Source organism: Accipiter gentilis, chromosome Z (genome assembly GCF_929443795.1).
Source record: "Accipiter gentilis chromosome Z, bAccGen1.1, whole genome shotgun sequence".
In the NCBI taxonomy this organism is placed as follows: Eukaryota; Metazoa; Chordata; class Aves; order Accipitriformes; family Accipitridae; genus Astur; species Astur gentilis.
In genome coordinates this window covers 29,999,174-30,016,668 of record NC_064919.1, presented here as the reverse complement: position 1 = coordinate 30,016,668, position 17,495 = coordinate 29,999,174, and the positions used below count along the sequence as shown (strand labels likewise).

General features: G+C 37.4%; 1 protein-coding gene across 1 annotated transcript in view; it reads right to left on the bottom strand.

Moving 5' to 3' along the window:
- The window catches only part of ST8SIA4 (ST8 alpha-N-acetyl-neuraminide alpha-2,8-sialyltransferase 4), a 60,728-nt gene that overhangs the window by 15,251 nt on the left and 27,982 nt on the right, over positions 1 to 17,495 (bottom strand). The window contains exon 4 of the mRNA XM_049796373.1: positions 16,266 to 16,559. Coding sequence (XP_049652330.1) covers positions 16,266 to 16,559 — 294 coding nt within the window. The remainder of the gene's footprint in view (positions 1 to 16,265; positions 16,560 to 17,495) is intronic.

Here is a 17,495-nt window from a genome sequence, read left to right as displayed (position 1 = left end):
CAATTGCATTTTAAGTAAATGGGGCTAGAAATTTAAGTTATGTTTTAGAGGCAGTCAGTTGCTTTTTTGCTCTCATATATATTGTAAATATTACTTATTTCCTTCTCTAAAAAGAGTATTGGCATTAGTTTGGATTAAACAGAAGTGATGAAACAAAGCGATGAACAGGAGGAAGAGAAAAATCATATCAGATTGGAGATGGCACAACAATATTTTATTGGGTTTTGAGAAGGTACTACTTTTGGCTTCACAACTAACCTTCTATTCAGCAAAAGAAGACTACCTACCAAACTCTTTCACACACAGAAACATATGTAGAGGTGGGGGAAAAAAAGGCAAAACAGAGAGCGAAAGAATGGAAAAGTGACAGAGAAAACAAAATGTGTAGTGCATAGAAAAAAACCCAGCATTTCCTAACAGCAAAATGAGAAAGCAGTCACAGAAAACAAGTATTTACTTCGCTGAGATTTTCAAGTTTTTAGAACACTTACAGCCTAAGCTTATATTTTGATTCATAATCATGGTGTGTCTGTTTCTGAAGGAAAAGCTCTTCTTGAAGTGGTAACCACTGCTGGAAACCCCTCCTTTCCTCTCCACTCATCTTCTGGGACTCCCTTCCCATTCAGGGGTGGGACAAGATACAGCACCACTGCTCCCTGCTGCTGACGCATTTCATGTACCTAGGGGTTGATCCAGACCAACTGTGATGGTAGGCTAGTTCCCTGGGCAGAAGCTTGGTCTGTGGCATCAGCAGGGTTGATACAAGAGGTCAGCCTCCAGCTGAAGGGTGGAAACACAAGCCCACACTGGGACCTCTCCTATTGCCGGAGCTAAAATGGAAATGAGAAACCAGGAGTGGGTCTGATTTCACCTGGCCCACAGGGACAATTTTAACAGGCAGAGGGATAAATAAGCAATCTGCTTTCTACCAGTCATATTTCCTTTCTGAAAGGGCCTTTATTTGTATGTCTCAGAGTAGCAATTCAAGACTCAGAAAGGCTGTTGAAGCAGTTCCTTGGTAGAAAACCTTGATAATGGCTTGGGTCAGCAAAGACACTGCAGCCAGGAAATGAATTTGACCCGTGTCCTGCACAGTAGTGATGAATCCTCTAATAAATGCAAAATGATAATTTCACTATTGCATGACTATTAAATATCTATTACATGATGGCAATTACACAGACTATATTTCAGCTACAAGAGATGTTAATTAAGTTTGAATTTTAGTTTAAATTCAAATAATACATACCCATGTCATTGAAATAATATATAATACAACATAACCACATGTTCATGTTAATCTTCAAAGTACGTGATTTGTCAGACTGCACGCTGGGGTCCTGACTTTTTCTGGGGATTGGTGAGGCCATGACAAAATGTTCATTAGAAATTACCACATGCAAAGCTATCTCCTGTGGCAAACATGGGCAACTAGAGCCAAAAAGGTATTTGGTTTGTAACAATAAAAGAGTGGGACTGTGTCGTGGTTTAACCCCAGCCAGCAACTAAGCACCACGCAGCCGCTCACTCACTCCCCCCCCCACCCACCCAGTGGGATGGGGAAGAAAATTGGAGAAAAAAGAAGTAAAACTCGTGGGTTGAGATAAGAACAGTTTAACAGAACAGAAAAGAAAAAACTAATAATGATAATGATAACACTAATAAAATGACAACAGCAATAATAAAAGGATTGGAATGTACAAATGATGCGCAGGGCAATTGCTCACCACCTGCCAACCGACACCCAGCTAGTCCCCGAGCGGCGATTCCCCCGCCCCCACCTCCCAGTTCCTATACTAGATGGGACACCACATGGTATGGAATACACCGTTGGCCAGTTTGGGTCAGCTGCCCTGGCTGTGTCCTGTTCCAACTTCTTGTGCCCTGGCTGGGCATGAGAAGCTGAAAAATCCTTGACTTTAGTCTAAACACTACTGAGCAACAACTGCAAACATCAGTATTATCAACATTCTTCGCATACTGAACTCAAAACATAGCACTGTACCAGCTACTACGAAGACAGTTAACTCTATCCCAGCTGAAACCAGGACAGACTGATTGGACAAGACTCTTCAAAGATGTCAGCCAATGCCTCTCTGGGAAAGCTGTGTCAAATTAAGAACAGGGGAAAAACCTTTTGTTTGAACAAAGGTAACAATTCAGCTAAAGGCTAGTAAGGGAAAAAGAACAATGTAGTCTTACTGCAAAGTTATAGTAATAGTAATGTGCAGCAGACTGACTGGTAGACATGGCTAAGTGCTTTGAAACACACAGGTAACTTTGGTTTAAATTTAGAAAATATGCATTTCAAAACCCTACAGAATTCTTTATTTTTTATGAAAGCATTACTACAACTTAAAACTGATTTAGCGTTTTTCCTATGGAAATGGCAACAGATTGTTAATAGAGTGGTGTAATTAAAGTTAATAACTTGCACTAATTCTAGCTTTCACCATTAGATCTAGGCTTTCCTACTGATGTGAATATCTGTTCTTACACTAATGTCCAGTAAACACATTTCTGTAACAGAAAAAATCCTATCTACTCTCTTTTCAAAACAATGCAAATGCTGTCATGTTCAAAAAATAAAAAAAAAAACACAAACAAATATATGAGGAATAAGAATAAAATGTAGTGTGTCCACTATGTATATGAAGGAATTAGGAACACAATAATGGAAAGACCTACTCAAATTTTTAAATTCTGTCTTTGTCACTTCAGAAAACCCTGGAATAATATATTTGTTCCCCAGAACATCTATTCCACAGGTCTGTATTTTTGAGAGACCATTTTCTAACACCTCATATCAACTGTTAAATCTACCCTAAAAAAGACTATGGGACATTCTGCTCTCTGCTATGGAATATTATACTCTGTGTCCCTGCAATAGGGGGAAATTTATAAAGGTGATCCCAGGATAAGGACTATGCCCTGTACCATGAAGCATCTCGTTAATGGCATTGATACTGAAACTGATGTTGAAAAATGTAATCTGTGAACTTGAAAATATGTTCAGGATGCTCTTTGCTCATTGGACTGACGAACAGGTTAAAACTGCTTTCAGCTTGTGCCCAACTACCCTGGAAGGCTTAAGTCAATAATGTCTAACATTAGCTCTGGACAGATACAGTAAACCAACATGTTCAGTGCTACATTACTTGTTAGACTAACTTCCATTATGTAGAAGAGTATCTGACCTTTTTTGGTTTAATCAATACAATCTGAAGTCTCCCTTTTAGAGATTATTATATAAAATATCTATTACAGGCCCTTAAATGTGATCAATGTAATGAACCAGAGCAGCTAATCAGATATAAAAGCTATTGGTTTTACCATAATAAATCTCATGACTGTCATTGAATTAACCAACAAAAGATCCAGGCTTCATACAAATAAAAGTAAACTACTTCAGTAAAATAAGGAGGCAGAAGTTACTCCTTAGTATCAAGATTACACAAAACCTTTAAACAGTTAAAAAGTAGTCACTGAAGCATGTGCAAGCATGTGTTGAAGAATGTGATTGAACAGAAAGAATTTGCTGCATCACAACTTAATGTAGAGCTCAAAAGTAAGAGATTGCCTTAAAAAGTCCATTAAATATGAAAAACATACTTAAATAATACATAGGAGTCCACATGCTGCTACACCAAAGGACCAGCACCTTTAAAGAACAACTATTGCTCACTTTTCACATCCTATTAAGCTCTAGCTTCACTGCAAACAATGCCAACCAAAATGCCAATTAGCAGCAGTGAGATGTGATTGGAGTTCTGCCAAGCCCACCAACTGGTTTCACATGGACATGGAATAGACCAAGAAAAAACTCTTTTCACTCACTGCTACACTTGGTCAGATGATACCTGTGTGAAAGGCTACAGATCCCACTACTAATTTTACAAGCAATAACTTCCCAACAGATTTCCTGTGGTTTTCAAGTAAGGAGATTAATGGATGTTTTTCCTACAGAAAGATTTCCTGTCTTTAGCTTGCTTTTGTCCAAGATTTGCTGATACGACAGCCTTCTCCATCACTTTCTTTTTTCTACTATGTATTTCAGAAAGGAGTACAGAGAAATATGACAAAAGACTTTTGTCATGATTGGCTAGTATTTGCCAAAAAAATTTAGGGATGTGTCCTCTCTATTGTATAACTTGGTTTTATTTTCTTTCCCTGGGTTTCATGTACTTTAAAATGTATCAATGGAGGCATCCAGCAGGTAGGTGTCTACTATTATTACTGCTGTTATAAATCAAATAAAGAAAAAAAGGAATTATGACAATCCCAAAACATATCAGCCTGCCAGTTCACTAAACTGTAAGAATACAATGGGGGAAAAAAAGGAAGAAGAAAGAAACAAGAAAAAAGCAAAGGAAAAAAGGTTGTATAAGTGCATTTAAAAAAATTCTTTTAAAAGGAAATGAAATACTTGTCACTTTCTTGATTAAAACCTTTAAGCAAAAAAATGAACAGTCTTACTGTTACTTATTTACTATTATGCTAGAAGTCATGGTATATTGCCAGTGGCTTTACTAAGTTACCATCAGCCATGTCATTGACAGTAATTTGTTCAGTCTAAATTTAAGCTACTCAACTTCAAGTCACCGATGTTATAGAAATGAAGTGTGTTTACACATTGGCACATTTCCCAGATATTTTGTGCCCAGAACTTGCTTTGCATATTACAAACAAGTTTATAGAAATTGAAAACAAAACCAGAAAGACAGATTTCCTGTTCCTCTTTCACCTCTGTTTCAGAGGATTATCATTGTACCAAAATAGTAACAATGGCTTAGCAATCTCATAAATTAAAAGCAGGAGATCTCAGGCAAATTTTGCGCTCTACAACAGCCTTTCTGCATTACCCATGTCAGTGAGGATCCTACTGTTTTCTAAAGGGATTCAGTAGGAAAAGGACAGATGTTCACTACTAACAACATCAGAGAGCTGAGATACTCAAATGCATGAGCCTAATCTTCCTCTGCCCATATCCTCTCAAAACTGTCCTTCTCGCTCCTCAGAATTCATTCAGTTCACCTTCTATAATTCACTCCACAGCCAGCCACTGTCATCTCTATGGATCAGCTGTGAAACTTCCCTGGGGACTCAGAGAAACCCATGAACTACAGCAAATCAATTTCTCTATGAAAACTCACAACAAACCCCTTGGAGACAGCAGAAATCCCAATTGCCATCAGTGGTCTACAGGTCAAGCCCTGTGTTTTGTTTCCAGTGCCAGCTTACAGCAATCCCCTACAGCCAGACAAGCTACACCATCTCCTCAGCACACAGTCTCCACAGCATGGCTCACAGTACACTTGTGAGGTTTCATGCAGCCCATGCAGCTTCCCAGCTGGTGCAGGTGTTGTGTACCTCACTGTTTAGAAAGGAGAACACACTGCAGCATTGAGGGAGGGGTTCCCTCCTCGATCCTGTCTTTATCAGCCCTCAGGGTTTATCTCAGTTATTTTAAAATGACTCTAGCTCTGCAACAGAAGATAAAAAAGAAACACAGATTATTTTCTGAAAGCTTCTTGTCACTGAGACCTATGTTCTGTAGTCCATCTTCTCTCTCTTGCATCTTCTTCTATACTGTTCCTTACTGACTAAAGGTGAGAAAGGCCTCATCTTCAAAGTTCATGCCAAACATGAATCTTTCAAACAATTCGCAAAGCCCACAGATAGATTTTATATTGTAGGAGCAGTCTGGAACAAACAGGACGATACTGCCCTCTTAGTCCTTCTGTATGAAATCTTTCATCTGAAGCTGAAGATTTTGATATAAGCATAAGCTGTGCCACCTGTTGGTTTCAGTATGACTGATACACCCACTACTTCCTCTCTGCCAACACTTCTGGTGAGTGTGCCCACATTTATACTGAAATGGAAAATATAAAAATAAAAAAACCCTCACAAGCCTCCAAAATGTTCTGAAACCAGCAGTTGCACTTCTCAGTAGGGTCTTATCTCAGATCCTTTTACAGATCTTCTGTGCTTGCAAGATGTAGAAGAAAATGATTACTCATTCTGGTTGGAAATTCCCTTGTATCCCACTGCTAGCCAATAAAGTACAACTAAGTTTAAAATGAAAAAGCACGTTCTAGCAATAACTTTCTCCAAGTCAATTTTCCTTAACTACTTCACTAGATATATGCTTCAAAGAATGAAAATGATGACTCTGGTTTCCATTAAATACAGAGCAGGAAAATGTAAATAAGCTATCTCCACAGTGCTCGTGAGGTATATCAACTATTATTTCAATACAGAAATATTGTTTAAAAAAAACCCATAGGAATAAAAGTGATGTGGTTTTTTTTACATTTTAGAAGTAGTGGTTATTTTCTTAATTCCTCCTGTGGCCCATTAATTCACTTGTTGAAGACTAAAGGACAAATTTCAAAAAAGGACTTTAGTACAGCAACCTTATCGCCTTAAACTCATCATATGGATCCACACACAACATTAACCTCCCATACATCTGTAGACATGTCCTTATGTCTACATATAAGCGTAAGGACAGCAGGACACCTAAGAACAGGATTCACAGGAACAACGTCTGCTGAAAGACATGCATAAGACAGAATGCACAGAGGAGCAGACTTCAGTCTAGCCTGGGAGGGAAATAAGGACTGGTGAGAGATTTAAATCTCATCCCACCCAAAATGCAGGCACACAGCATCTAACTCAACCATGGTGTGCCTTCTAATACCAAAGAAGCAGAATTCAGACCCGTTGCCTGATTAATTAGTTAATTTCTTTCAAAACACGTTCTATGCTTAAAACGTCACCGGGAATGACAACGCTGACCTAACCACCTGGCTCCTTTATCTCCCAAGTGTTTAGAATACAGCAATGCTCACTCTTTTTCTCACTTTCTACCTCAGTCTCTTAATTCATTGATGCAAACTGAAACAGGCTAGTAGGCTTCCCTTAGTCTCTGAAAACCCTGTAGTTGGCTGATGTAGCAAATACTCACACAAATTCCTTCCTTCACGTGGTGGATTAACCCTGGTCAGCAGCCAAGCACCACACAGCTGCTCTCTCCCTTTCTGCTCCCTCCTCAGTGGCATGGGGGAGAGAATAGGAAGAGCAAAACCAAGGAAACTCATGGATCAAGGTAAAGACAACTTACTAGGTGAATGAAAGATAGGGTGGAAATCGCAATCCCTCACCATCACCCACAAGCAGACTGAGCCCCACCTCATCTCAGCAACAGGCACATTGGAAGACACCCCCCTCCCCCTGCGCCCCGCACTTCTGCTACCACAGTTTTATTGCTTGCTGAGCATGACGCTATATAGTATGGCATTTCCCTTTGGTTAGTTCAGGTCAGCTGTCCTGGCTGTGTCCCTTCCTAGCTTTTTGCCCAGTACCAGCCTTCTCACTGGTGGCAGGAGAGTGAGACATGGAGAAGGCTTTGAGGCTGTGCAAGCACTGTTCAACAACAGCCAGAATGGTGTTACCAACACCGTTTTACCCCCAAATCCAAAACATAGCACCTGTATTTTGGCATAGGGCTGCCATGAAGAAAGTTACCTCCATCCCAGCCAGACCCAGTACACCTCAGAAAGAGGGATGAACAGGAGGTTTTCTCCTACACAACAAGAAATACTATAAAACCCTGGACTCCTTTTGTAAAAGAGACAGACTGCTTCCCCACAAGCTGTGTTTGGGAGGAAGGTAGCCATTAGCCTTGGCATTTGGTAACTTCAGACATAAAATGCCCAAATGCTACTCAGTGCTTCTGACTTGAAGCACTTATGTCTTTCTCCATACACAAACAAGAACCCAAGGACTTCAAACAAACCCATTAAAGCACTCTTGAAGAAACTCACACATACTAGAAAGCGAGGGTACAGAAGATACTAAGCCAAACTGCTTCCTCCTATACTGACACCAGTTTTGGGATTGTCCCAGTGAACTATTTCACTGAAGGACTGTTTATTCATTTTCACAAACAACTCAATTACTTGAATTGGAGTATAAGGTAACTGACAGCATCATCTTCCATCCGTCATGGTCATCCATGCAGAAGGAAATGCCATACTCTGTTCTTGATCTAGCTCTGCTAATGCCAATGTGGCAGCTATAAGTGTAACACAAGAATTACAAAAGAACTACAGACATGTGTATCCATTTCTATCTTCTCTCTTTCAGTTTGGTTTGGACTTTCTGTTTTGTGTGTCCGTGTCCCGTTCCACGCACCCCCCACCACCCCCCGCAAAATGTAACAAAGATGAAAAGAGAAAAAAAGCTTAGCCTTTAAAATTTTCTCTTTATAACTATTTTTATTATTTTTCTTCCAGATGAAGGGATCAACTTAGAAAAAGGTTAATAAATATATTTAGAACTAGTAGAATTTGTCAAATAATAACAAGGTATCATAACAACTCTCCACTTTTACAGAAAAGTTCAGATCCAAAGGCATTTTTAGCCAGATAGTACTGGGCAAAAAGCTGGGAAGGGACACAGCCAGGACAGCTGACCTGAACTGACCAAAGGGAAATGCCATACCAGATAGTGTATAAAGCTATAACTTTGTTTATTTCCACATTTCCTCAGTAATTAACTAACCACTTGAAGAAGTCTGTTACTGACTGGATGCTCAATACAATTGCTCCTCATCACAAAAGTTCAGTAAGATCAAAGCTAAATGCAAACATCTTTGAAAATTCTTGGAAGGCATTACAATAAAAAAAAATAGCAGAATTGTCATTATTATAAGTTTTACCTTAGAAACAGCACTTTAAAAGGAAGGAAGCCTGACAACTTCCTCATGCGCACATGTATCATACAGAATCAACAGATAGCTCACCTTGTGTCAAAAAATAAGACAGAAGCTGCTCTCCATCCTATTAATAATATCTATCCAACATGACTCTCTATGGACTCCAGTTCTCTCTGTAGTTTGATCCTCAAAGACAGACTATAAAAGCTGTTTCTGGTTTGCTTCTCAGCTGCACAGTTACAATTTCTGTTACAGTAGTACGATATGGTCAAACGACAATTAATTTTGCATGTTTTTATAGTTTTCAGAAACATAGAAATTAACAGATCTTATGAAACCAAAGATAAGATAAAAAAGTGAAAAATTATAATAATAATAATACAGTAGCAAAATATTTTTCAAAATAAATATCAATCTGAAAATACACTGTATGAATAAATTATGTGTTATTTATTCCCTGCTTAGCTGCCAACAGTCATTAGCATTATGTACGGTGCTGTTGCTCACGATAGACAAAAGAAGCAGCAAAACTTGAAAATGGGTAATTTCATTACTATTTTTCTTATAACTGATACTGTTGCTCTCCTCTAGTTGAAACCTGAAATTCAACCTTAGAAGAGTAAGTTTTACAAGTCTTAAGTATATACATTGCTGATAATCAGGAACAAAGCAGCTGTCAAAGCAAAAGGGACAAAAAAAACCCAACAACCCCGCAAACCAAAAACTCACAGAATTTTATTATCAAAGGTAAATAAAAATAAGAATAATGGTTGTCACCCCACAATCATGACCAGGCTTTTCATAGCCTACTTCGTGGAATGGACCAGGCAATGAAAAATACAAAAAGCAGACAAGTTTAGTACACATTCAGTTTCTTCCTGGTGTCCTTCTCTACTTCAAGTGTGTTTGCCCCCATTGAAAAAGCTCTCATTTCTCTCACAAAGTGACATATCTCTTGACAGACCTTGCTATATCTTCCCAAAACACAATAAATAGGAGATTTTCTGCAAAGGAAATAAAAGTGTGTCCTGAGAAACTCTGAACCAGATGAGGAGGCACCCTTATGAGGTGCATGGGCTGTGAAGCCCTGGTAATTAACTGCTAGGCTGAAAGATCAACCCTGGAGTCTCTCCACTTCAGGAATGGGAGCATCACCTCCTGCTCTCCTGTTAGTACAGGATGCCTGGATCTAAAGAATGACTTCACACAACAGATTAAGTTCTGAAAATCCAAACTAACTGGCATCCCATCTGTTTGTATAACTTACCAACTCTACTGATAAGTTACACCAAGGGCACAAGGGTACCATAATATAGAACTCCTATTTTAACATCCACATATATGAAAAATGGGATTGTACTCCACTGAAAAGTAGGGAAATGTGTGAATCTTTTTCCTAATATTTTGAATATTTGAATGACATGATGCAAAAGACACGGTCATTTTATATTAAGTATAGCATTGGTTTTTTAGCCTAATGGCCTTTTTTTTTTAAATCTTTTGTTTTCTGCTGTGATTATTTATTTATCTGTGTACTCCAAAATGTCTTCTCTTAAGAAATATATGTTAGCATTAAAGAAAAAAGTGAAGTCTGTTAACAGTAAGAAAAGAAACAGAAGTGTTTACAATATGGAGTGCTCCCAGCAATTCTGCTGGAGAACTATTTGATTTCTGCATATTTGAGTTTCTCCAAGTATTTTTCCTGTAATTCCCACAGCAAAGGACTCTGAAGCCATGAAGTTGTGTAAAAGGTCACTACATTCAAACAACAGCTGTTTGCTTTCACTGATAATGGAGAAAAGACTTTGCACTGAAAAGTGACCATAAACAGGCGCAGCATACTTGTCCCACAGAGATTTCAGTGGGAATTCTGCCATGTTTAATGCAGGATCAACTCTAATACCACTCTTTTGCAGGCAGTATCAAGGAGGAAATAAGCTGAGCACAGGCAAATCCCACAGGATGGATGTCCATGCAATTGTTCTATACCCAGAAGAGGGGAAGGAATCTTATGTGAAGCAATATCAGCAATACTGCAGCTGAATGACTAAGAGTTCATGGGATGGCTCCAACTGGAAGAAAAGCCAAGAAAACATTCTTACACATGAAGATGAGTGTGAGAACTTTGTTTTGTGGAGTTGGGAGAGGAAACATGAGAAGAAACTTCTCAGAAAACTACTGCATTGTAAAAGACTGTATTTCTTGCTGGGGTGTGGGGTAGCAGTGTTCTGCCTCTTGAGCAAATGCCTTCAGATAATTGCCAGCAGAAGCAGAAGAGCGGTGGCAAGGCTGTGGGAGTTAACTCTGGCCTCAACCTCATGTACCAACACGATGCTTAAGTATCAGGAGCCCTCTCTACTCCCTCCAGGGAACTGCAAGGCAGGATCCATAGCAGAAAGCATCTGCTGATTCTACTTTCCGGTTTGGTTGTCTGCCACCATTGGCAGTAAACAACAAGATCTGGACTCTAGTCCCAGCAGGGTCAGTTCCTGTTTGCCTGTTTAATGCACCTTCCATTAGAGCTCTGGTACTGAGACCAGACTCTATACAGACGCTATCCACATCTCAGAGTATCATCTGACTTTGAAAACATTATTAAAAATAATCCTAATTAAAGAGTTCAACATCAAATCTCAGGCCTATTAATAAATCAAAGTTTCTGAAATTTGCTGTTAATTTCAATTTAACAAAAAACAAAACAAAACAAAAAAAAAGTTGTGTGGTTTGCTCATTATAATTAACCTTCCTGGCAGTAGCACTAGAGAGCAAATAAATCCTTTTAATCAGCTAAGCTCTTCATTTATAGATTCTAGTTCCATCTTGAACTCTGTTACGTATTGACTACCTCAATTATGTTGTCAATAATACGTGCACAATTACATAAAAAGTTCCATGAAACAGCTTTTAGAAACACTTTGTGAAAAAATCATGCAACTGCCCCCAAATCTCTTTCCCAATCCAATATTCTAACTTGAAACACAAACTTGGTGATCAAGAAATACAAAAGCAAATTAGAGAAAATAAATTATCACATGAAACCACTTGATCTAAATCTACTGAAGTAAAAAATATGAATCCTATGTCCATTTAAGATATGCTACTGATTACAAAAAAGTAGTTATGTTGGAGTTAGTATTTACAGAATCTGTTTTTAAAACTTTGAATCCCTCTGAGATTTTACAGGAGTGGCCATCACTCACAGAAGTTTAATAAGGCATGAAATCTGTAAAAAAGTGATTTCTTTTTCCAACACCACATTACCTTTTTTATGACCCAAAAAGTGCACAAGTGGACAGGAAAAAATAGTTTTTCAAAATTATTTCAGAAAGCAGTCATTATTCTATTATCTGATCAAGAGCGACTACCAAATACTATGTGCTGCTCAGAAAGTTTCTTTCATTAAAAGAGAAGGAAAAATAGGAGACAGAATTTCAGTGCCATGTTATTGCAGCAAAACTGCTCTGTTATTATGTAAAACAGTACATAGGAATACAGAATTTGGCCTCACTAAATTGGAACTGAAGTCTAAGAAAGTTAATGTTCTGTCTTTACAAACTGCCTATGCCTTATGCTTTAGAGACTGATGAAGGAAAACAATGAATTTGCCTGACCAATTTGGCAGTGTGATACACACGAAGAGAAACAGAGACAATACTTTCCAAGTCTTGTGGCTGCCAGCCTGCACCCTTCAGCATTAAACATCTCTATTAGTGCTTAATATGTCAGGTTGGAATTATGAACTTAACCTTACTGATGATTAGTTTCTTGAAGGTTTAGCTCACAATATACTAAATTTCCATATTTTTAATAAAATAGTAGGTGCATTAAATCAAAGAACTCTTGATATGATTTGAAATTTACACTGGTAATTTGTTTGTTCTTCCAAAAAAAAAAAAAAGACGACCTTATAATTATAGCTTTTTGGAACATACATCTTCTCTTTTCAGGCAGTTTTCAGGCCTGTAGCAGTGTTTTGTATTTTTAGATTATGAAGACATGTAGTTGTAATACAATACATTGAAGTTTCAAATAAAAGCCTCATTTCAACCAGCTGAGCAATATGTGTATGGTATAGCCGTGTGGTATGCTACATCTACAGACTTATCTGTGGTATAGGAAGATGAGCATGGGTGCATAAGTCTTCTGAAACAGCTTAATGGAATCTTTTAGCTTGTTAAACATAAAACTGCACCTTTTATTCGTCTCCATAAGAATATGCTTTCAAGTTGAGGACAGTTCTTCAGTAGACTCTCCTGGTATGTCTTTGGCATGGTCTAACAAAAATCTCATTGTCTTTACAAATTTGGGAGGGTTTCAAAAATATAAAAAGTAACATAAGACCCATACTGACTTTCCTGACTGATTCTCTTATCATTAAAGTCTAATTTAAAACAGCTCTACCTACCTTCATATAAATTATTATTTAATGCAAAATATGCATACTCAAAGAGTGAAGCCAGAGTGCTTTGGAATTATCAAGGAAAGAAACCAGAAACAAAAGAAGTTAATACTTACTTGCAAGGAGGTTAAGAGGGGTTAGGGGATGTTACAAATATTAACACAGGACAATGATTGCAAATGCTACATTCCCATGTGCCTGCTCTAAACTTTTGTAGCCTTTAATGAAAATCATTGAGCTACTTTTAAGCACAACCATCTGAGAATGCTTACAATCTACAAAACAACGATTGCACATGCAGGTAGTTTCCTTGTGTAAAGTAAGACAGTCTACAAAAAAAACACTTCTTCCAGTTCAGCTTTCCTTATCATGCTTTCATCAGTAAATCAAACTCCACCTACCCCTTATGGCTTAAGAGGTTGAAAGATGTAGCATAAGCCTTGCATTCTCACAGTCTTACATATATGCTTAGGCACCCTGTGAAGGAGATTAGGTGCTCTGCACAGGTCTTACTGTATATTTTAAAATGCAGGTTTTGTGGGTAGATTTCCTGGTTTTGCTTCTTATTCAACTATCAGGAATCTTCACATGCTATTTATTTTACCCTTTCTGTTTTGCAACACCACAGGCTTCCACTAGGTCATCACTGTTAACATGGTCACAAACTTGCAAGCAGAGAGCTTGCAAAAGCATCAAACATACAAACAAATATATCAAATCTATCAAAACAAACACAAAAAATTAGTTCAGATTCATAAAACAAGGAGTGTTTTGTAAGAGCTCCTTTTTGGTGGTGTCTCTTCAGAGGCTCATAAATCATCAGTTTACACTGAATTTGAAATAAACATAAACACAACAGATGTATTATGAAGATTGTCCTTAAAGCTAAGTATGTAAGTTGCAAACACTGTTTTAAATGGCTGCAGACTTAGCTGTCCATTAGTTTCAAACTGCAGTTACCAGTTGTGACTTGCTTAAACCTTCCCAAGTCTTACTGCTCAAAATGGACTGATTTGATAATCAGGTCATGCAGCTTTAAATTTTACTTTATTTTTCAAGTTACTTTACTTATTTTTAGGAAATACCTATTTTTAGCTCAGGCACATTTTTATTTAAGAACAGTTTTTTGCTTAATTTCTCATACTACCATGGTATTCCATTTGACATACAAACCTAACAGATCTTAGAGAGATGTAATTCAAGCTGTAACGAGACAGTACTCTTTCCCTAAATTTAACTTTAATAAAAACCTCATTATTATGGGCTGGTGCTTTAAGACTGCCGTCTAAGAAATCTAAAGAATATTTGTTCCAAATGTATTAGTGCTAACTGTATTACTTCCAAACCTGACTCACGAAGACATATTCACCTCATGCACCTCACTTCATGAAGTCAAGAGTTAGACCAAAGATAAATTTGACTTCTTGTTTTGTTCCTATTCAAATTACAAAAAAGGACAGTAAAGAATACAATTTGATATTCAGTTACTTCCCACAAGAAGTGGAGGACCTAAGGTTTAGAGCACAGATTCAACAACCTGACAAATTTGTACAGTCATATCAGATGACACTGCTAGGTATAATCTGATTATATAATCTGAAATACAGTATAGTCTAAATTTTCAACACCAATTCTGACGGTAGAGCTTTTGTCGCCTTTCTTTCAGAGAGACATCAGTGCTAATTCTTTTTTTAAGACAAAGCCCCCTAAAGGACGTTAAAGTTGGCCAACTGAAAGACTGCATATTCTGAATTACCATTCACATTTGATAATTTTGCCCAGATTTAACAGATGAAAATGAGAACAGCTATTTGTAAACCAGAAGTAATCTTATTCAGACTTATACACACACACAAAACCCACCACACCTATCCATGTGTTATAGGCATTTTGAATACATGAAAATTCCACACAATCAAGGCCTATAAATAGCTAAAGTGTAACTGTATAACAGAACAACTATCTAAACAGCTATGGAAACAGAGCAACTCAGTAAAAAAATTAAAGGATTTCCAAATTCCAAAGGAAACAGATTATTTTTTCCAGTGCCAGAAGTGTACCACATGAAGAATACAGCAGTTAATCTATTTGCAACATGGCAGAAGGAGAAAAGCATATTCAGAAGTCCTAATATCCTGAAGAACAACATATTTCTCATATTTCTAAGCTTTATTCTCATACTCCTCTACTAGATTGTGGCAACAGCTCAAACATTCCCTCAGATCTTATATCTGCTGCTGTAACAGTAGCAACTTTTTAGGAAGATGCATGATCAGTAACTGGGGTACAAGCCAATACCAATACTTTAAGGCAACTCCCAAAACCCCACAGACAGCATAGTTCAAGGAACTCAAACTGAATATTATCATACTGTCATAATTCACTGCACAAACAGATATTGCACTACCATCATCTTCTGAATGTTTTTCATGCATAGCCCTATGTACTCTTACTTGTAGTGACAACAACATTGGAGCCTTCATCTGACAGTCTTGTTTAATTATGGGGCTAAAACAAAAAGTCTCTGCACAAAGCATGGATGATTTTTTTTTTTTTTTTTAACCAACTGCTAACATTAATATTGATCAGAATCACTGAAAAAGATTTTGAATTGCCCAAGCATCTTGCCAAATTCAAAAGGAGAAAGATTGCAACAAATCCTAGATGTTTTAGGAAGGAGCTTATTATTTTCAGATCTGCCAGTCTTCATCATTTACATGGTTGTTACCTTACCCCTACGCTATTTAAATTATACTTTTTATCTCCATAGTCTTGCCCAAAAGAAGGCATGTAGCACTTTCATTGTCCTCTCATTTGATGACTCACAGATACTCTTTGAATTCAGACTATTTTGTCATTAACTTATCACTATAATGATCATTAAAAAATTGTGTATGTAAAAGTGAAACTGAAAAGTTATTGTGCTAATGCATTTCAGTTGTTTGCATTAGAGCAGGCTAAATGAGTAGATGACATTTATTACCAAACAAACTTATTTTATCATAAATGCAACCCATTACAACAATAGTGGAAATATCAAACTCCTTTCAAAATTTTACTTGACCTTTTTTCTGCCTGTTAGGAATTCTAGTTATTAGCTTCATTGCGCCAAGGACAGACCAGTCTTTTCCAGACACTTACCCTCTGACAGCATGAATAAGTCTCAGTGATGGATAGGCGGTTCGCACTTTCAATTTATTCTTAAGGATTAATGCATTAACCCACTCCACATGCTTCTCTCCACCTTTGACCATGAAAGCAGGGATCCAAAGGACACTGTCATTCAGCATGGATAGTCTATGCACAAATTTTTCTCTGTCACTCTCATTCCGAAAGCCTCCAAATGCTCTTTGTACAACTGATGGGTTCATGGTAATAAAATCAGATTTAGTTCCCACATCGGCAGCAAACTCCACCACAGGAGCTAGATTGCACCTGAAGAGGAAGAAATTAATGGGAAAAATGAAAATAAATATGAAACAATAACTCAGAAAAATGTGTGCATGAAGGGAAAGCTGCAAATGAACATGAAAGCCCATTTCAATTTAACATGAGAAAAAAATACCAGTGATAATAGGTGTGATAACACGTAGCATTTTACCCAACTTGGCAATTCATTAGACAAATTTTTAAAAAAACATTAAATGTACATAATGCTGCAGGAAAAAAGAAGTTCTTTGTACATTTGAGAACCATGTCATCATGCTTTAAAATGCATCGACAGCTACAGTAGCACTTACGAATAAGAGTATGCTAACACCTATTACCTTTCATTAGTGTTCATTTGTCATCATGTTACCAACAGCTCACACTCTTCAAGCCAGTTAAAGTAGAATTTATACAGGTCAGTATACATTGCTTTTTTTTTTTTACAATATGGTATTTAAATACGATTTACAAATGAACTTTACCCCATGTTAAATGAGTTTTTGCTATTTTGGTTTTTGGTTGTGAAATTTAGTATTTTCTTTTAATTTTGAAATGAAATTTTTGGAAAAAAGTATTAATCTTTCCATTTTTCCTTGATATCTCATTTCCAAACCTTGTTTAATTTTGCAGTAGCTTTATGCTTTTTTCTAGGCTTGAGAAAAAGGTCTCATCAGGCCTTTATTCAGCAGTTTATCTCTGTAACATAAATACATATATGTGTGTTTATATGTAATCACACACAGGCAGTATTCTTCATGGGCAGCACTGGATGCAGGTGACAAAATGCAATTCAGAAATTGTGATTTCAGTGACCAGTATGATCCAACTGAAACAAATCACCTCCACTACATCCCAAGTGAATTAGCCTGTAGCTGCTACACCCCAAATAAGTATCCTGAGACAAAATATTTTCACAATTTAACCAACTGCTCTGTTGAGGTG